Source organism: Ranitomeya imitator, chromosome 5 (assembly GCF_032444005.1).
Source record: "Ranitomeya imitator isolate aRanImi1 chromosome 5, aRanImi1.pri, whole genome shotgun sequence".
Taxonomy (NCBI): domain Eukaryota; kingdom Metazoa; phylum Chordata; class Amphibia; order Anura; family Dendrobatidae; genus Ranitomeya; species Ranitomeya imitator.
Window position 1 is genome coordinate 679,697,738 of NC_091286.1, and position 21,886 is coordinate 679,719,623.

General features: G+C 42.2%; 1 protein-coding gene across 1 annotated transcript in view; it reads right to left on the reverse strand.

Annotated features, from left to right (window-relative positions):
• Nucleotides 1–20,179, reverse strand: part of PKHD1 (PKHD1 ciliary IPT domain containing fibrocystin/polyductin) — a 918,515-nt gene extending 898,336 nt beyond the window's left edge. The window contains exons 1-6 of the mRNA XM_069726855.1: nt 20,110–20,179; nt 19,305–19,382; nt 18,487–18,616; nt 12,292–12,379; nt 1,884–1,941; nt 1,259–1,337 (exon numbers count right to left, since the gene is read on the reverse strand). Of these exons, the coding sequence (XP_069582956.1) occupies nt 1,259–1,337; nt 1,884–1,941; nt 12,292–12,379; nt 18,487–18,616; nt 19,305–19,382; nt 20,110–20,179 (503 nt within the window). The remainder of the gene's footprint in view (nt 1–1,258; nt 1,338–1,883; nt 1,942–12,291; nt 12,380–18,486; nt 18,617–19,304; nt 19,383–20,109) is intronic.
• Between the last annotated feature and the right edge of the window lie 1,707 nt (nt 20,180–21,886).

A 21,886-nucleotide genomic window follows, 5' to 3' on the forward strand; every position in this document is an offset into this window, starting at 1 on the left:
AAAAAATATATAAAAATACTAAAAAATAAAATATATATCTATATATATCTATTTTTTAATTGTTTAATTGTGCTTTATGATATGTATATATTTATATATATATATATATATATATATATATATATATATATACATAGTATAAAACACAATAAAAATGAATAAAGACACATATATATATATATATATATATATATATATATATGAGAGTATTCATCAGCCAGTGCTATAAATACTTTTTTTTTTCAAAATGACGTGGGTTCTCTTCTAATTTTGATAACCAGTGCAGGCAAACAAAATCAACAGCTGAGGCTGTGAGCTTTATCATGGCTGGTTATCAAGAATAGAGGGTTCCCATTCCGTTTTTTAAAATTGTTTAAATAAATAAATAAAAAAGTCATAGGGTTCTCCCCATTTTTGATAACCAGCCAAGCTAAAACAGAGAGCTGGGGATGTGATTCTCAGACTGGGAAAAGGCCATTAATATTGTCCCTCCCTTGCTTAAAAATAACAGCCCACAGCCAACCCAGAAAAAATGCGTCTATTCTATGCGCCAATTCTGGTGCTTTTTCCAGCTCTTCCCACTTGCCCTGGTGTGGTAACAAGTGGGGTAATAGGATTGGGGTTGATGTCAGCTGTTTTATGGCCGCTGACATCAAGCCCCGGGGTTAGTAATAGAGAATCATCTATAAGACTCTCCCATTATTAATTACATAGTTAAATTGTAAGAAGCAATCTAGTCATTATTAATATTATTGGGACCCTCTGGTCACCGGACCCCTGTGGATACATTTGGAGAAACCAGGTTAGGACCCTCTGGTCCCTTAGCTCAATGGAGAAGTTTGGAGAAGCTGGGTTGGACCATCTAGTCACCTGGCCATGTGCCTCAATGTATTATAAGCTTCTTAAGCTTGTCATTACTTCCTCTTTGTGAGTGCCCCCCAAAGATGAGGTGCCATTGGTGGGGGTAGTCGGCCCAGGACACCCCGAACTCGCAGCTGCTCTAATCCCGGAGAGCCAGCGGAAGGATGAGACTCTAATTTTGCACCATCTTGGGTATTTGCCGGGACTGTTCTATATGTTATTGTTTGTTTGGTGGTTCAATAAAGTATTGCCACCGGTAAAAGGAGAGCGGGCGTACAGTGGGATGAACCCTGGTCCATGAGGTCTCGGGTCAGCAGACGAGAGCACCCACTGACCCCTCGGACCTCCCTTTTTATTTCGTTCCACTGTGTATACTTCACATTCTCACAGTACATACCCATCAATGAAGTCCACATTAAAATCATAGTCTTCATAATTGCTGGTCATGATCCTGCCAGTCAGCTCAATGATGCCCCCTACAGCATAAAGAGTGAAAAAACTACTAAATATAAGATGCCATACAACCAAACTAGAAGTGCCGCAGGTCCATATACCGGACCGTAGCTCCAAAGGAACACTAAACCTAGAAGTAAACAGCGAACCCCGTCTGTGCGTCAGTCTGGAGGGCTATCTGCATGCTCCAGAAATAAACCAGCTATGTCAGAATCAGAATTTGAAAAATAACTATTGATCTTCTTCATTTTCAGGGGGAAACTGCTAAGAAGGCAGAAAGAGCAAAAGGGGAGAGGCTCCTGCTGCAGCCAGTTGACTTACTAGTGAGCACGGCTGAGCTCCTGGGATACACGGAGAATATGTATTTCAATATTTCTCAGATTTGATCGTAATATTAACAAAATCAATATGTAGAAGAGGACAAAGCAGGAGGAGCTGGGATAATATCCAGTGCTTTTTCCAGGCTTAGTGTTCCTGAATTCTTATAGTTTCCACTCTGGAAAATAGAATTATTGCCAAATTGTCGTCTCACGACAACATGCAGTTTAGTGTGGTGATAACGTTCTTACCAGAAACCCCATAAGAAGGGACAACGCCACGAATCTCCGGAGTCTCCGCTGTTGAGAACTGTAGGAAGTGTATAAAAAAGAATCATCATAAGAAATACAACATTTCAGGGAAAGATGTCAGGACATTAAAATAATGTAAATAGAATATATTAACACAGTCAATCACTGGGGGCAAATAGGGTAGCCCAGTCCATCACTGGGGGTAAATATTGCAGCACAGTCCATCACTGAGGGTAAATATGGCAGCACAGTCCATCACTGAGGGTAAATATGGCAGCACAGTCCATCACTGAGGGTAAATATGGCAGCACAGTCCATCACTAAGGGTAAATATGGCAGCACAGTCCATCACTGAGGGTAAATATGGCAGCACAGTCCATCACTGGGGGTAAATATGGCAGTACAGTCCATCACTGAGGGTAAATATGGCAGCACAGTCCATCACTGAGGGCAAATATGGCAGCACAGTCCATCACTGAGGGTAAATATGGCAGCACAGTCCATCACTGAGGGGAAATAAGGCAGCACAGTCCATCACTGAGGGTAAATATGGCCGCACAGTCCATCACTGAGGGTAAATATGTCAGCACAGTCCATCACTGAGGGTAAATATGGCAGCACAGTCCATCACTGAGGGTAAATATGGCAGCACAGTCCATCACTGAGGGGAAATAAGGCAGCACAGTCCATCACTGAGGGTAAATATGGCAGTACAGTCAATCACTGAGGGTAAATATGGCAGTACAGTCCATCACTGAGGGGAAATAAGGCAGCACAGTCCATCACTGAGGGTAAATATGGCCGCACAGTCCATCACTGAGGGTAAATATGTCAGCACAGTCCATCACTGAGGGTAAATATGGCAGCACAGTCCATCACTGAGGGTAAATATGGCAGCACAGTCCATCACTGAGGGTAAATAAGGCAGCACAGTCCATCACTGAGGGTAAATATGGCCGCACAGTCCATCACTGAGGGTAAATATGTCAGCACAGTCCATCACTGAGGGTAAATATGTCAGCACAGTCCATCACTGAGGGGAAATAAGGCAGCACAGTCCATCACTGAGGGTAAATATGGCAGCACAGTCAATCACTGAGGGTAAATATGGCAGTACAGTCCATCACTGAGGGTAAATATGGCAGCACAGTCCATCACTGAGGGTAAATATTGCAGCACAGTCCATCACTGAGGGTAAATATGGCAGCACAGTCCATCACTGAGGGGAAATAAGGCAGCACAGTCCATCACTGAGGGTAAATATGGCCGCACAGTCCATCACTGAGGGTAAATATGTCAGCACAGTCCATCACTGAGGGTAAATATGGCAGCACAGTCCATCACTGAGGGTAAATATGGCAGCACAGTCCATCACTGAGGGGAAATAAGGCTGCACAGTCCATCACTGAGGGTAAATATGGCAGCACAGTCCATCACTGAGGGTAAATATGGCAGCACAGTCCATCACTGAGGGGAAATATGGCAGCACAGTCCATCACTGAGGGTAAATATGGCAGCACAGTCCATCACTGAGGGTAAATATGTCAGCACAGTCCATCACTGAGGGTAAATATGGCAGCACAGTCCATCACTGAGGGTAAATATGGCCGCACAGTCCATCACTGAGGGTAAATATGGCAGCACAGTCCATCACTGAGGGTAAATATGGCAGCACAGTCCATCACTGAGGGGAAATAAGGCAGCACAGTCCATCACTGAGGGTAAATATGGCCGCACAGTCCATCACTGAGGGTAAATATGGCAGCACAGTCCATCACTGAGGGTAAATATGTCAGCACAGTCCATCACTGAGGGGAAATATGGCAGCACAGTCCATCACTGAGGGTAAATATGTCAGCACAGTCCATCACTGAGGGTAAATATGGCCGCACAGTCCATCACTGAGGGTAAATATGGCAGCACAGTCCATCACTGAGGGTAAATATGGCAGCACAGTCCATCACTGAGGGTTAATATGGCAGCACAGTCCATCACTGAGGGGAAATAAGGCAGCACAGTCCATCACTGAGGGTAAATATGGCCGCACAGTTCATCACTGAGGGTAAATATGGCCGCACAGTCCATCACTGAGGGTAAATATGGCAGCACAGTCCATCACTGAGGGTAAATATGGCAGCACAGTCCATCACTGAGGGTAAATATGGCAGCACAGTCCATCACTGAGGGGAAATATGGCAGCACAGTCCATCACTGAGGGTTAATATGGCAGCACAGTCCATCACTGAGGGGAAATAAGGCAGCACAGTCCATCACTGAGGGTAAATATGGCCGCACAGTCCATCACTGAGGGTAAATATGGCCGCACAGTCCATCACTGAGGGTAAATATGGCAGCACAGTCCATCACTGAGGGTAAATATGGCAGCACAGTCCATCACTGAGGGTAAATATGGCAGCACAGTCCATCACTGAGGGGAAATAAGGCAGCACAGTCCATCACTGAGGGTAAATATGGCCGCACAGTCCATCACTGAGGGCAAATATGGCAGCACAGTCCATCACTGAGGGTAAATATGTCAGCACAGTCCATCACTGAGGGGAAATATGGCAGCACAGTCCATCACTGAGGGTAAATATGGCAGCACAGTCCATCACTGAGGGTAAATATGTCAGCACAGTCCATCACTGAGGGTAAATATGGCCGCACAGTCCATCACTGAGGGTAAATATGGCAGCACAGTCCATCACTGAGGGTAAATATGGCAGCACAGTCCATCACTGAGGGTTAATATGGCAGCACAGTCCATCACTGAGGGTAAATATGGCAGCACAGTCCATCACTGAGGGTAAATATGGCCGCACAGTCCATCACTGAGGGTAAATATGGCAGCACAGTCCATCACTGAGGGTAAATATGGCAGCACAGTCCATCACTGAGGGTAAATATGGCAGCACAGTCCATCACTGAGGGTAAATATGGCAGCACAGTCCATCACTGAGGGGAAATAAGGCAGCACAGTCCATCACTGAGGGTAAATATGGCAGCACAGTCCATCACTGAGGGTAAATATGGCCGCACAGTCCATCACTGAGGGTAAATATGGCAGCACAGTCCATCACTGAGGGTAAATATGGCAGCACAGTCCATCACTGAGGGTAAATATGGCAGCACAGTCCATCACTGAGGGTAAATATGGCAGCACAGTCCATCACTGAGGGTAAATATGGCAGCACAGTCCATCACTGAGGGTAAATATGGCCGCACAGTCCATCACTGAGGGTAAATATGTCAGCACAGTCCATCACTGAGGGTAAATATGGCAGCACAGTCCATCACTGAGGGTAAATATGGCAGCACAGTCCATCACTGAGGGTAAATATGGCAGCACAGTCCATCACTGAGGGGAAATAAGGCAGCACAGTCCATCACTGAGGGTAAATATGGCAGCACAGTCCATCACTGAGGGTAAATATGGCCGCACAGTCCATCACTGAGGGTAAATATGGCAGCACAGTCCATCACTGAGGGTAAATATGGCAGCACAGTCCATCACTGAGGGTAAATATGGCAGCACAGTCCATCACTGAGGGTAAATATGGCAGCACAGTCCATCACTGAGGGTAAATATGGCAGCACAGTCCATCACTGAGGGTAAATATGGCCGCACAGTCCATCACTGAGGGTAAATATGTCAGCACAGTCCATCACTGAGGGTAAATATGGCAGCACAGTCCATCACTGAGGGTAAATATGGCCGCACAGTCCATCACTGAGGGTAAATATGGCAGCACAGTCCATCACTGAGGGTAAATATGGCAGCACAGTCCATCACTGAGGGGAAATAAGGCAGCACAGTCCATCACTGAGGGTAAATATGGCAGCACAGTCCATCACTGAGGGTAAATATGGCCGCACAGTCCATCACTGAGGGTAAATATGGCAGCACAGTCCATCACTGAGGGTAAATATGGCAGCACAGTCCATCACTGAGGGTAAATATGGCAGCACAGTCCATCACTGAGGGTAAATATGGCAGCACAGTCCATCACTGAGGGTAAATATGGCAGCACAGTCCATCACTGAGGGTAAATATGGCCGCACAGTCCATCACTGAGGGTAAATATGTCAGCACAGTCCATCACTGAGGGTAAATATGGCAGCACAGTCCATCACTGAGGGTAAATATGGCCGCACAGTCCATCACTGAGGGTAAATATGGCAGCACAGTCCATCACTGAGGGTAAATATGGCAGCACAGTCCATCACTGAGGGTAAATATGGCAGCACAGTCCATCACTGAGGGTAAATATGGCAGCACAGTCCATCACTGAGGGTAAATATGTCAGTACAGTCCATCATTGAGGGTAAATATGGCAGCACAGTCCATCACTGAGGGTAAATATGGCAGCACAGTCCATCATTGAGGGTAAATATGGCAGCACAGTCCATCACTGAGGGTAAATATTGGAGCACAGTCCAACACTGGGGGGTAAATATGGCAGCACAGTCCATCACTGGGGGCAAATATGGCAGCACAGTCCATCACTGGGGGCAAATATGGCAGCACGGACTACCACTGGGGGGGCATCTATATCAATAAAATATATAAATGAAGGCACAAAGCACAAGAAATAAGTGTTGAACACGTCACCAATTTACTATGTAATTCTATTTCTAAAGGTGCTATTGACATGAAATTCTTACTAGATGTTGGTAACAATCCATGCAATCCCCACAGTCAAATAAATCATCCATAGATGTCCATAAGTTATGAGTAATAGTGAGAAATGACATTGTAGTTTACGAACGAAGAACCTCTTCCTCAAGCTAGGATGTTACTTTGAAACCCTTCACTAAACTAGAAAACCAGATAGTTTACCGTGAACCCTTACCAAGAAGTCCTTCACCAAAAAAACAAGGATGTTACCATGAGCGCCCTCTTTAAACTAGACCACCGATGTTACTATAAGCTCCCTCTGTAAGTAATGAATTCCTTTAACTAAACTAGACCACCAGCAATAAGACCAACAAGACCTCTTCATTAAACTAGACGTCCAGGAATGACCAGAGATGTTTTGGACCTCCAGAAGTGTTACCATGAAAGAAGCACTCCTCTTCCTCCTTTTCCTCTTCCTCTTCCTCCTCCTCCTCCCATCAAAGTTTTTATCCTTTTAATATTATATAGCACTGTGTACTTACAATTGCTCATTTTGCCTTTCTACCCAGATAATTCTTCTCTTTTCTCCGCTTTATGTAGAATCAGGAAGTCTTTTGTCCCTGCTAGTGATGATCGAGAACTGAAATGTTCGAGTGCTGGGTATATAGGGAGGGATAAATCAATCCAGTATCTTCTGCTGCTACTGCGGTCTATTTAACCATTTCAGGTCATGGTGTGCACATTATGCTCTGTTTTTCCTTTGAATGCTTTGGATCTCACTGATCCTACTACAGTGTTTCAATAATTTAAAATAAGAATTTTTCCTTTATATTCTCAGCCTTCAGATGAAAAACGGACAGATTTGATATGTAATTAGATACTGGATTGATTTATCCCTCTCTATATTTTTCATTGAAAATTGTCTGCACTGTGCACTTTACCTAATCTTCACACCACATTCTCGAATTGTCTGCACTGTGCACTTTACCTAATCTTCACACCACATTCTCGAATTGTCTGCACTGTGCACTTTACCTAATCTTCACACCACATTCTCGAATTGTCTGCACTGTGCACTTTACCTAATCTTCACACCATATTCTCGAATTGTCTGCACTGTGCACTTTACCTAATCTTCACACCACATTCTCGAATTGTCTGCACTGTGCACTTTACCTAATCTTCACACCATATTCTCGAATTGTCTGCACTGTGCACTTTACCTAATCTTCACACCACATTCTCGAATTGTCTGCACTGTGCACTTTACCTAATCTTCACACCACATTCTCGAATTGTCTGCACTGTGCACTTTACCTAATCTTCACACCATATTCTCGAATTGTCTGCACTGTGCACTTTACCTAATCTTCACACCACATTCTCGAATTGTCTGCACTGTGCACTTTACCTAATCTTCACACCACATTCTCGAATTGTCTGCACTGTGCACTTTACCTAATCTTCACACCATATTCTCGAAAGGCCCTATTATTTCTATGACTAATATTGATGATATTCTACTCACCTTTACTCCATTTATATTGTCAAATTTTTCTATCTCTCTTTAAACTGTCTGTCGGATTATTACTGGATGTTCACTATTCTGCATCATTTGTATTGTTGCACTTTATGTACCATATCATTATCATGCACAGTGTTTGCGCTTTTTCTCATCATTTTTGCCGTTGAGTTCCATTTCCAATTTTTAATGGTTTTTAATTCAAATGATGTACTTTAGTAAAATTATTTTCTATGAGAATCCACACAGAGTGATCTATTTCACGTGCTTGTTTCTGTTAATGTTGATGATTATGGCTTACAGCCAATGAAAAGCCAAAAGTCATTATCTCAGTAAATTAGTATAATTAACAAAAAAAAAACACCTGCAAAGGCTTCCTGAGCACTTATAAAAGTCCCTTAGTCTGTTTCAGTAGCTCACAATCATGGGGAAGACTGCTGACCTGACAGATGTCCAGAAGGCAGTCACTGCCAAACTCCACAAGGAGGATAAGCCACAAAAGGTCATTGATAAAGAAGCCGGCTGTTCACAGAATGCTGTATCCAAGCATATTAACCCCTTTCTGCCATCGGACTGAATACTACATCTGATGGTAGAACTGCTTTGATGTGGGCTCCGGGACAAAGCTGGCACATGTCATCTGTTTTGAACAGCTGACATGTGCGCGCAATAGGCGCAGGTGGAATCGTGATCCGCCTGTGCCTATTAACTAGTTAAATGCCACTGTCAAACTCTGACAGCGGCATTTAACAAGCCATCCGGCCGGGAATGCGTGCATCGGCGTCCCCGTCACATGATCGGGGGTCATCGATGCATAGGCATGACAACCAGAGGTCTCCTTGAGACCTCTATGGTTATTGATGCCAGATTGCTATGAGCGCCACCCTGTGGTCGGCCCTCATAGCAAATCTGTAATTCTGCTACATAGAGGCGATCTGAGCATCGCTCCTATGTAGCAAAGCCGATCGAAATTATGGCAGGCTCCTATGGAAACTATTGAAGCATGGCAAAATAAAAAAAAAATGTTTTTAAAAATATGAAAAAAAAATAAATAAAAGTTTAAATCACCCCCCTTTTGCCCCATTCAAAATATAAAAAAAAAATCAAACCTACACATATTTGGTATCGCCATGATCAGAATCGCCCAGTCTATCAAAAAATAAAAAGGATTAACCTGATCGCTAAACGGTGTAGCGAGAAAAAAAGTTAAAATGCCAGAATTACATTTTTTTGGTCGCCGTGACATTGCATTAAAATGCAATAATGGGCGATCAAAAGAACATATCTGCACAAAAATGGTGTCATTAAAAACATCAGCTCGGCGTGCAAAAACTAAGCCCTCAACCGAACCCAGATCACGAAAAATGGAGACGCTACGGATAACGGAAAATGGCGCAATTTTTTTTTTCTAGCAAAGTTTGGATTTTTTTTTCACCACTTAGATAAGAGAACCTAGACATGTTTGGTGTCTATGAACTCATAATGACCTGGAGAATCATAATGGCAGGTCAGTTTTAGCATTTAGTGAACCTAACAAAAAAGCCAAACAAAGAACAAATGTGGGATCGCACTTTTTTTGCAATTTCACCGCACTTGGAATTTTTTCTCCGTTTTCTAGCAGATGACATGCTAACACCAATGATGTCGTTCAAAAGAACAACTTGTTTCGCAAAAAATAAGCCCTCACGTGGCCATATTGACAGAAAAATAAAAAAGTTATGGCTCTGGGAAGGAGGGGAGCGAAAAACGAACACAAAAAAAATGGAAAAATCCCAAGGTCATGAAGGGGTTAATGTCGGGAAAATTCAGAGTAAAAACTTCAAAAATTGTTTTGATCCTTATTTTAAATATGATGGGAGAAGGTGGACAACTTACTCCTTGTCTACAGTGGCACAACAGCGCCACTCCTGAGCACAGGCTGTGGGTGGTATTGCAGCTCAGCTACATTTACTTCAATAGAGCTGAGTCGCAATACTAGAAATAACCAACGGTCAGGTGTAGGGCAGTTTTGTAAAATAATAAACAGGGCACTTATGGACAACCCCTTTAAGTTTGGTGTAAACAGATTGATTTGCAGAGTTTTCCAACACGGTAAAGCGAGATGTGCGTGAAATGTTCCCAAATGCAGAAGCTAATTCTGCAGGAGGGAGGTCAGTGGCATCCAGGAGGATGGGGAGGCAATGGGAGATAAGCGGTGACCACCAGCTGACAGGTAAACTTTCTGTGAGCTGTTCAAACTTGTCAGTGCCTACAGCAAACTGCAAACTGCTGGCAGGAGCCGAGCGCCGAAACAAAGCCGCACATTGTGCTCTTTCTAGTCTGGAATGTGACTCATTAACTTTATTCCCTGGCGATATTTAATCAGAGCTCTGAGAAGATCTTTATGGCATGCAAATACTATTCACATTAAACAAAAGTGACTACTAATGTTGTTTAGGCTGGAAGCGTCGCTGCTGCTCCAAGTCTGCCATATAGCGAATGATGGCAATCTGCTGAACACTGGGAGAGTCAAGGACTTTAATTACTTGAGACGGACTTGTTCAGAGAGTTACTCCATTAGTGTAATAACCACACATGTGGTAATGCGGCTACCAAGGTGAGCTCTTAAAGGGCGACTCCATTCACTGATTCAGTTTAAAATAAGACAGACATATGATATGAAGTATTACTGTTAATGCTGCCCCTATGTACGAGAAGATAATAATAATAATACATCTTATTTCTGAAAATATAGTTACTGAAATTCTCCCTATATACAAGAATATAACTACTATAATACTGCCCCTATGTACAAAAATATAACTACTATAATACTGCCCCCATGTACAAGAATATAACTACTATAATACTGCTCCTATGTACAAGAATATAACTACTATAATACTGCTCCTATGTACAAGAATATAACTACTATAATACTGCCCATATGTACAAGAATATAACTGCTATAATACTGCTCCTTATGTACAAGAATATAACTACTATAATACTGCTCCTATGTACAAGAATATAACTACTATAATACTGCTCCTTATGTACAAGAATATAACTACTATAATACTGCTCCCTATGTACAAGAATATAACTACTATAATACTGCTCCTATGTACAAGAATATAACTACTATAATACTGCCCCTATGTACAAGAATATAACTACTATAATACTGCTCCTTATGTACAAGAATATAACTACTATAATACTGCCCCTATGTACAAGAATATAACTGCTATAATACTGCCAATATGTACAAGAATATAACTACTATAATACTGCTCTTATGTACAATAATATAACTGCTATATTACTGCTCTTATGTACAAGAATATAACTACCATAATACTGCCCCTATGTACAAGGATATAACTACTATAATACTGCCAATACATAAAAGAATATAACTACTGTAATACTGCCTCCTATGTTCAAGAATATAACTAATATAATACTGCTCCTATGTACAGGAATATAACTACTATAATACTGCCCCTATGTACAAGGATATAATTACTATAATACTGCCAATATGTACAAGAATATAACTACTATAATACTGCTACGTAAAAGAATATAACTACTATAATTCTGCTCCTACATTCAAGAATATAACTACTATAATACTGCCTCATATGTACAAAAATATTACTACTATAATACTGCCTCCTATGTACAAAAATATAACTACTATATTACTGCTCCTATGTACAAGAATATAACTACTATAATACTGCCCCTATGTACAAGAATATAACTACTATAATACTGCCCCCTATGTATAAGAATATAACTACTATAATACTGCCCCTATGTAAAAGAATATAGCTACTATAATACTGCCCCTATGTACAAGAATTTAACTACTATAATACTGACCCCTATATACAAGAATATAACTGCTATAATACTGCTAATATGTACAAGAATATAACTTCTATAATACTGCCCCTATGTACAAGAATATAACTACTATAATCCTGCCCCCTATGTACAAGAATATAACTTCTATAATACTGCCCCTATGTACAAGAATATAACTACTATAATCCTGCCCCCTATGTACAAGAATATAACTTCTATAATACTGCTCCTATGTACAAGAATATAACTACTATAATACTGCTCCTATGTACAAGAATTTAACTACTATAATACTGACCCCTATATCCAAGAATATAACTGCTATAATACTGCTCCTATGTACAAGAATATAACTACTATAATACTGCTCGTATGTGCAAGAATATAAAAGAATATAATATCTGTCTTACCTTGTATGTGATCACTGATGTCTGTGTGACTCGTTGTCCATCATAAACCACCTGCAGCTCATATGAGTCTTCTGGATGTGTCACTGGCCTGTGTGGAACAGATGAATGAGATTTGTCACAATATTCATGTATGATATATAAATTCTCAGCCTCGTAGGTAAAAATCCTCATTTCCTTCAGAGGCCGAGAAATTTGCTCTACCTCATTACATTTTCTTGGCCAAAATGGACAACTGTCAGTCAGGAAACTTCAGTTTCCAGGAGGTCATTGACATGTACAGCAGAGAGCGGCGTACACATAATGATTATATTCAGGAGATTTCTTCGATCGAGGAGGCTAAAGGTTGGTGTCATAACAAGACAACCTTCAAAACTCCTTCCTCATTCTGACTGAAGGCAACATCGTTGTTTTATATCGGCAAATGCTTATTGAAAGCCAACATCTTGTACGCCATACCTCAAAAAATAAAATGGGCATCCACTACAAAACCTTTAGTAGGAACTGTGAGCTTTCTCTAATTTTGCGATGGGGCACCTAAACACCTTCAGAACTCCTTTATCTTCTTTTATAAGTGTCACCTCAGGTACAAAATATGTGTTCTTCAAATAGGTCAATGACCTGTCTGATATCAATATCTTCTGAACTTTGGTTTTCATCAAAAATGGTCTGAAAACCAGCTACTGTACATTTAACGCAACCAGAAGGTCTTCCTTTCCGGTGGTGATGACTAACTCATGAAGCTACCTACCCATCCCTCGAAACACGGGCTTCTAACTCCATCTGGTAAAGAAGTAGGGTTTTCTCTGTAAATGTGTATCCCAGATAGGACATATTTGATCTCATTAGAATGCCCACGTGAATCCGAGATAAATGCTGGGTTTGTTATGACTATGACATGTGTTGTAGCGAAGTTATAGAAATTAGATATAGATTAGGGTAAGATTAGTTAACTGAAGAGGTAGGAGGGACGAGGTGATCCAACCCCTTTCTGGGATGTTACAGGCTTAGCTATAACTGTCTGCCCACATCCCCAGCTGGGTCTTCTTGTCCTTTTTTTCCTGGAAGAGCTGAGCACATCCCATGAACTGGGATGTATGGAAAACTGCACTAGCCTGGGTGCCTGCTATGCTTTGAACATGTGAGTGTTAGCTTTTCTCCTTTATTCCCTTTATGTTATAATTACCGTGTACATATTTGCAATTGTCTCATTTGTAACATCTTTATAAAATATTTTTGATAAAGCACTGCCTAATTTTTATGGGATATAATATTTAATATTAGTTCATTCTCCATGCTCTAAACGTACCCTGTCTCCCGAAGAGGATTACGCTACTGTGTTGGGTTAGCTTCGGACCCGTTTAATCGAAGCTGGTGGCAGTGATACCGTGTGCAGACTTTTGGGTTATGTTGTAACGACTGCGGCGTTGATAATTATTGTTCCTGCCTGAGTGGGAGTAGTTTATCGCGTCGCTGCAGCGTGCCCAATAGCCAGTACATAGCAGGCAGCCTGTCTGGCGACTAATTACCCAGGGTGCAGTACCTAATCCGACCTGAGAGTAAGGGGGGCGCCAGAGAGCTGCAAGGGTTAAGTGGAACTGTAAGTGGGATATACATAAATCCCTGCAGTTCGTGGTATATTGAAAAGCAGTGGGATACCTATAATAAGCCCCTGCTGTAAACTAAGAGGTCAATAGCCTTGTGTGTGTTTTCTCATCACATTGTTGGCAGTGGAGGGATAACTAAGATAAGCCCCCCTGCACATGTGATAGCCGTCTGTTAGCCCAAAGTCACCCCGACCCGTGACGTAGGGGTGACGGTCACGGTGTGAATCGTGACAAATTGGTGGCAGCGGTCAGGGGAATCCTGACAAATTGGTACTGAAATTTGTCAGGAATCCCCTGACCGCTGCCACTAATTTGTCAGGATTCACACCGTGACCATCACCCCCACATCACGGGTCGGGGTGACCCCAGGCCAACAGACGGCTATCACATGTGCAGGGGGGCTTATCTTAGTTATCCCTCCACTCCACAATGTGATGAAACAACACACACAAGGCTATTGACCTCTTAGTTTACAGCAGGGGCTTATTTTAGGTATCCCACTGCTTTTCAATATACCACGAACTACAGGGATTTATGTATATCCCGCTTACAGTTCCACTTAACACTGGCACCAACACCAATTTGTCAGGATTCACACCGTGACCGTCACCCCTACGTCACGAGTTGGGGTGACTTTAGGCCAACAGACAACTATCACATGTGCAGGGGGGCTTATCTTAGTTATCCCTCCACTCCACAATGTGATGAAAAAAACACACACAAGGCTATTGACCTCTTAGTTTACAGCAGGGGCTTATTTTAGGTATCCCACTGCTTTTCAATATACCACGAACTGCAGGGATTTATGTATATCCCACTTACAGTTCCACTTAAAACTTGCAGCTCTCTGGCGCCCCCCTTACTCTCAGGTCAGATTAGGTACTGCACCCTGGGTAATTAGTCGCCAGAAAGGCTGCCTGCTATGTACTGGCTATTGGGCACGCTGCAGCGACGCGATAAACTACTCCCACTTAGGCAGGATCAATAATTATCAACGCCTCAGTCGCTACAATGCTACTCGACTACCCAGTACAGAATGTATGCTGCCACCAGCTTCGATTAAATGGGTCCGAAGCTAACCCAACACAACAGTAGCGTATTTTCCCTTCAGAAGACTTAGGGTACGGTTTAGAACAGGAGAACAAACTAGTATTAAATAATATACCCCATCAAAAGTTTCAGGCAGTGTTTTATCAAAATATTTTACAAAGATGTTACAAATGAGACAATTGCAAATATGTACACGGTAATTATAACATAAAGGGAATAAAAGAGAAAAGCTAACACTCACATGTTCAAAGCATGGCAGGCACCCAGGCTAGTGCAGTTTTCCATACGTCCCAGTTCATGGGACGTGCTCAGCTCTTCCAGGAAAAAAAGACAAGAAGACCCAGCTGGGGATGTGGGCAGACAGTTATAGCTAAGCCTGTAACATCCCAGAAAGGGGTTGGATCACCTCGTCCCTCCTACCTCTTCAGTTAACTAATCTTACCCTAATCTATATCTAATTTCTATAACTTCGCTACAACACATGTCATAGTCATAACAAACCCAGCATTCATCTCGGATTCACGTGGGCATTCTAATGAGATCAAATATGTCCTATCTGGGATACATATTTACAGAGAAAACCCTACTTCTTTACCAATTTGTCAGGATTCCCCTGACCGCTGCCACCAATTTGTCAAGATTCACACCGTGACCGTCACCCCTACGTCACTGGTTGGGGTGACTTTAGGCCAACAGACAGCTATCACATGTGCAGGGGGCTTATCTTAGTTATCCCTCCACTCCACAATGTGATGAAAAAACACACACAAGGCTATTGACCTCTTAGTTTACAGCAGGGGCTTATTTTAGGTATCCCACTGCTTTTCAATATACCACGAACTGCAGGGATTTATGTATATCCCGCTTATAGTTCCACTTAACACTTGCAGCTCTCTGGCACCCCCCTTACTCTCAGGTCAGATTAGGTACTGCACCCTGGGTAATTAGTCGCCAGACAGGCTGCCTGCTATGTACTGGCTATTGGGCACGCTGAAGCGACGCGATAAACTACTCCCCACTCAGGCAGGAACAATAATTATCAAATTTCTTTGTAGATGCTGATAATCTGTTTAATACCGGTACCTCTCCATTAATGGTTGCCCGTAATACGCACCACAAATGATAGAGACAGTACATTTAACATATCCAAGGACCATTCTCTCGTGATGGTGGTGGAGGGTGTGGCACCACCGGACAACCTTCTGATCTTCTTTATCCATCATGATTGTTGGCAGTTTACAGCAGGGGCTTATTTTAGGTATCCCACTGCTTTTCAATATACCACGAACTGCAGGGATTTATGTATATCCCGCTTACAGTTCCACTTAAAACTTGCAGCTCTCTGGCGCCCCCCTTACTCTCAGGTCAGATTAGGTACTGCACCCTGGGTAATTAGTCGCCAGAAAGGCTGCCTGCTATGTACTGGCTATTGGGCACGCTGCACTGATGCGATAAACTACTCCCACTTAGGCAGGATCAATAATTATCAACGCCGCAGTCGCTACAACGCCACTCGACTACCCAGTACAGAATGTATGCTTCCACCAGCTTCGATTAAACGGGTCCGAAGCTAACCCAACACAACAGTAGCGTATTTTCCCTTCAGAAGACTTAGGGTACGGTTTAGAACAGGAGAACAAACTAGTATTAAATAATATACCCCATCAAAAGGTTGAGGCAGTGTTTTATCAAAATATTTTACAAAGATGTTACAAATGAGACAATTGCAAATATGTACACGGTAATTATAACATAAAGGGAATAAAGGAGAAAAGCTAACACTCACATGTTCAAAGCATGGCAGGCACCCAGGCTAGTGCAGTTTTCCATACGTCCCAGTTCATGGGACGTGCTCAGCTCTTCCAGGAAAAAAAGACAAGAAGACCCAGCTGGGGATGTGGGCAGACAGTTATAGCTAAGCCTGTAACATCCCAGAAAGGGGTTGGATCACCTCGTCCCTACTACCTCTTCAGTTAACTAATCTTACCCTAATCTATATCTAATTTCTATAACTTCGCTACAACACATGTCATAGTCATAACAAACCCAGCATTCATCTCGGATTCACGTGGGCATTCTAATGAGATCAAATATGTCCTATCTGGGATACATATTTACAGAGAAAACCCTACTTCTTTACCAATTTGTCAGGATTCCCCTGACTGCTGCCACCAATTTGTCAAGATTCACACCGTGACCGTCACCCCTACGTCACGGGTTGGGGTGACTTTAGGCCAACAGACGGCTATCACATGTGCAGGGGGCTTATCTTAGTTATCCCTCCACTCCACAATGTGATGAGAAAACACACACAAGGCTATTGACCTCTTAGTTTACAGCAGGGGCTTTTTCTAGGTATCCCACTGCTTTTCAATATACCACGAACTGCAGGGATTTATGTATATCCCGCTTACAGTTCCACTTAACACTTGCAGCTCTCTGGCACCCCCCTTACTCTCAGGTCAGATTAGGTACTGCACCCTTGGTAATTAGTCGCCAGACAGGCTGCCTGCTATGTACTGGCTATTGGGCACGCTGAAGCGACGCGATAAACTACTCCCCACTCAGGCAGGAACAATAATTATCAAATTTCTTTGTAGATGCTGATAATCTGTTTAATACCGGTACCTCTCCATTAATGGTTGCCCGTAATACGCACCACAAATGATAGAGACAGTACATTTAACATATCCAAGGACCATTCTCTCGTGATGGTGGTGGAGGGTGTGGCACCACCGGACAACCTTCTGATCTTCTTTATCCATCATGATTGTTGGCAGTTTTGGTGTCATGTATTTCTTAAAGCACCACTGCAGCGCTTTTTTTTTTTATTACATTGCTGGAGTGATGCTCTAAATGTAATCCCTTTGCCCCATATCTGATACTCACCTGCCTTCATCCTTTTCCAGCGTCGCTCCGTCGGTCTCCAGAGAACAGTGACCTGCCGGCAGCTTCAGTGTTTCATGGCGCGCGTCGGTGGTCACTTTCCAATATATCTCTATGAAAGTCTCATTCTCGCTTCATTGGGCTCTTGTGATGTAACTTCTGACTTCTGGCCAGCCAGAAGTTATGGACACAAGATGGTGCCACGGGAACGGAGTGGCGTCGGTAAAAGGTGAGTATAAGAATGTCGCCAGGTGGCTTATATTTAAAGCATCACTCCAGTGTTGAAAAAAAAAACACATTGGAGTGGTGCTTTAATATAAGTCAATAATCTATTGATTGCCAACATTTCTTGACCAATCGTTATCTGCTCATGCATAAAAACAAGTGACCCGACAACCGCAAGGTTAATAAACTCACGTTCACCAAGTTCCCCAGCAAGCAGAGGAATGGCAAAATATCATATATTGAGATTCAATTAGGTAGTAATCACCCAGAAAATGTATATCAGACCTCACTTTGCTATATTTTGAGGTCTTGTTATGGTGGGTGGTTCATAACAAAAAATGGTTCCTAAGGTTCTTCAACATCTACTGCACCTTTTGACATCTCCAGCTTATAGATAAATGTATCCTCCTCACACAATCGGGTATCTTACCTAGTTTTACACTGGATAGGAGGCGAGTAAGACAAGAGAAGGTCACAAATGACTGGTGGCCTCTGTGGACTTGCCATGTGAACTTCAAGATGGCCTCCGTTTCCAAAATATTGGTTGTCCATGGTGCTGTCTGATTTTTGAGAGAAAGAAACATGAAGATTGATGAATGATGAGGTTTTTTTTTACTGTTTTCTGGTGATAGAAGCTTATTCAGAAGCAAAACAATCAGTAATTGGAACCGGTGAAGAAGAGATCTCCATCGAGAGGACAGAGTGTCATTGGGTTTGCTGGCATTATCGAACCCTTGAGCCAAGCAATATCTACTGTTCTTTGGGAAAAGTGAGTCCTTCAATGGTTTGTTTCCTCCCAAAAACAGCAATTTTGGCTGGACCGCCTCTCTAGAAGGGCCTCATAGCAGCCTCTGCTTATGTCATAAACTGGTTTATCTGACTGGTCAGAGCTCTTCGTGAGGGTCGATCACCTTCTGTTCTTGTCACTTCCTGCTCTGCAATAATTGGCTGGAGCTGTACCATTGTTATTCTTTTAACTTATAATGGACAAACCCTTTAAGAAAACCACCAAAAACTGAAGAAACCAGTGTCTGGGCAGATCTTTGTGCAGTTGATGCCTTCCAATTATCCTAAATCCCCTATCGGTCACGCTCTTCAGAGTGTAACAATGAGGATGCAAGTATTATAAATGACACATGACCATTTGGTGACCCTGAGTCAGATTTTGCTACCAGTTCCCATTGGCTTTTTGGCGGCATAACTAGTGAAAAAAAAAATCCCCATTATTACCTTTAAATCCCATCTTACCATTAAACAGGATGGTAATTAATGTGCCGCCGGCGGTGCTTCCCACCAGCGGATATGCCGTGTAGGTCATACCATGAGCTTAAAGAAGAAAAAAAAAGAAATAAAAGGTCACTAATTAGTTAGTAATATTAATTCATTAAGGCTAAATATCAATATTTCTTTGGGCATACGTTGCTACGTCCTGACTTTTCCATAAATTTGCCCATTTTGGTTGGGCTGCTTAAAGGTGGCTTGAAGACACCAAAAGTTGTAAAATTAATGCGCAAAAAAAATTGCGGCTATTCAAGGCGTTTTACACTAAATAAACACTTTGATGTTCCGACCGCTGTGTGCGCCAAAATAAATACAAACGTTGGATATAGAAAATGTAAGCTGCATTTCTACCGTATAGAGCATACTTATGAAATGAAGGCACTTAGAACACAAATTGTTCAACGCGTGTGTGCCCAACAGCCACGACAAGGTGACCTTTCTCTAATCTAGAAGGTCACCTTGTCATGGTTGATGGGCACACACATGTTGAACAATTTGCGTTCTAAGTGCCTTCACTTAGCGTCTATATGACGGTAACATTTTTAGCTAATTTCAGTGGAATCGGAGCAGATAACTTTGCACGAGATGAGTTAGAACATATTTTTCTACAGTTTAGGTAAATCATGAGAATTTTGGCTGATGCAAGTTCTGAGTCACTGACTCGTTAATGATTTTGGAATATTTTCATCATTTCTTTGCATATATTGATCTAAGTTTTTAACCTGTAAAATTCCAGGTCCCGTCATTCGCCTCAGTCACTGATATGACTTACCAAAAGCAAACAAAAGCTGGGAAACATAAACCAGCCCTGAGATCAGGGAGCACACGGGGAAATCCTTCATGTCACCTACAGTGATCACATAAATGAGAATAATTAGATATACAGTGAGGATTTTTTTCAGGCGTTTTTTTGAGAATCAGTCAGTGAGATCGATCTGATTGGAAATCTGTAACTCTTCTATCTGACTTTTTCCGTGCTCCTCTTAGCTGATCTATGATCATCTACATCAGCTCAATTTTGATGTGGTCACAAATCGTAGGAGAAATAAGAGTTACAAACTCTCCATCAACAGCAGAGCTCACTGACGGATTATCAGTTAACTCATTCTGCAACCAGCAATAGTTTTAGTATGGTGCAATATTAATGAAACCCATTTGAAAAAATAGCCCAAAATACATTCATTTAAAAGAGTTATATATCATCTTCTTACATGGGAACAATTGGGAAGTCCTTGTAAAAGAAGCAACTTCGCCATTTACCTTTTGTTAAAAATTCTCTGTGATCTCAAGAACGAAAGGAGTCTTAATTCTATAGTTTACTGCTCATTGCTTTGGATACCGGCCACCTCTGCAGCATAACAGAGGTGGCCTGTCCTAGGCTTGCATGTGTCTTGCTCTATAGCCTGGACCATTAAGTCCTATGGAAACATTCAGTGCATGCTTATTGGAGTGTGAACTGAGCCTTATGTATTCTTCTCTGCACCATGATTTACACAACAGCACTTCTTCAGGGTGTTTGAAGAAAGGTAAAATCATATAGTGAAGTACAAATTTACGTAGTAACACTATGTTATAGGGAAAAGAAAATGTATCACTATCATACAACTGGATGACAACCCACGTAGGAGCGGTAGTGGGCGCTATATTGAATAACGCCCAGTTTTTCTTTTTATGGTGTGGCAAACTAGGCAGTAGCTAAGGTGTTTCATTTCCAAGGGCCGCCTAAGTACAGAGCCCATAGGAGAAATCTGCAAGGTACTAAGACAATATAGGGAATCACAGCCACACAATTATCTCTGCCTCCTGCTCTCTAGAAGCGTATATATGGTGGTATTATGTGGACACAATATGGGGTATTATTTAGGCAGTCTTTGACAGTATATATAATCACACATGTTATTCGGTATTATTTATGTGTATAGTAAATGCTAGTTTTTAGGCTCTAGAAGGCTGTATTGTGTGAGCAATAGTCAGCATAGAGTATAGCAGAAGTATTATCTGGGTACTGTATGGTGGTATTATTTCTTACATGCATCCTTTAAAATATGGAAAAGGCTTTGTAAACTGCTGAAGGATGGCATTAATTTGGGAGGGCAGAATATAGCGGTATTATTATTATTATTATTTATTTCTATAGCACCATTGATTCCATGGTGCTGTACATGAGAAGGGGCTACATACAAGGTACAGATATCACATACAGTAAACTAACAATGACGGACTGATACAGAGGGGCGAGGACCCTGCCTGTGGGGGCTTATACTCTACAGGATGGTGGGGGAGGAGACAGTAGGTCGAGGGTCGCAGGAGCTCCGATGGTGTTGAGGAGGCCGTGTGGTCATTGCAGGCGGTAAGCTTCCTTGAAGAGATGGGTTTTCAGGTTTCTTTTGAAGGATCCAAAAGTAGTGGATAACCGGACGGTATTTCATCTAATTTCAAGATCAGCTCTCTCTCAAATGGCTGATCATAAAGCTGCGAGCTCTGACCTTGGTGGGCATCTCCCATGAGTCTTCTCTCTATGATGTAGCCTGTGAATCCCTTATCTGAAC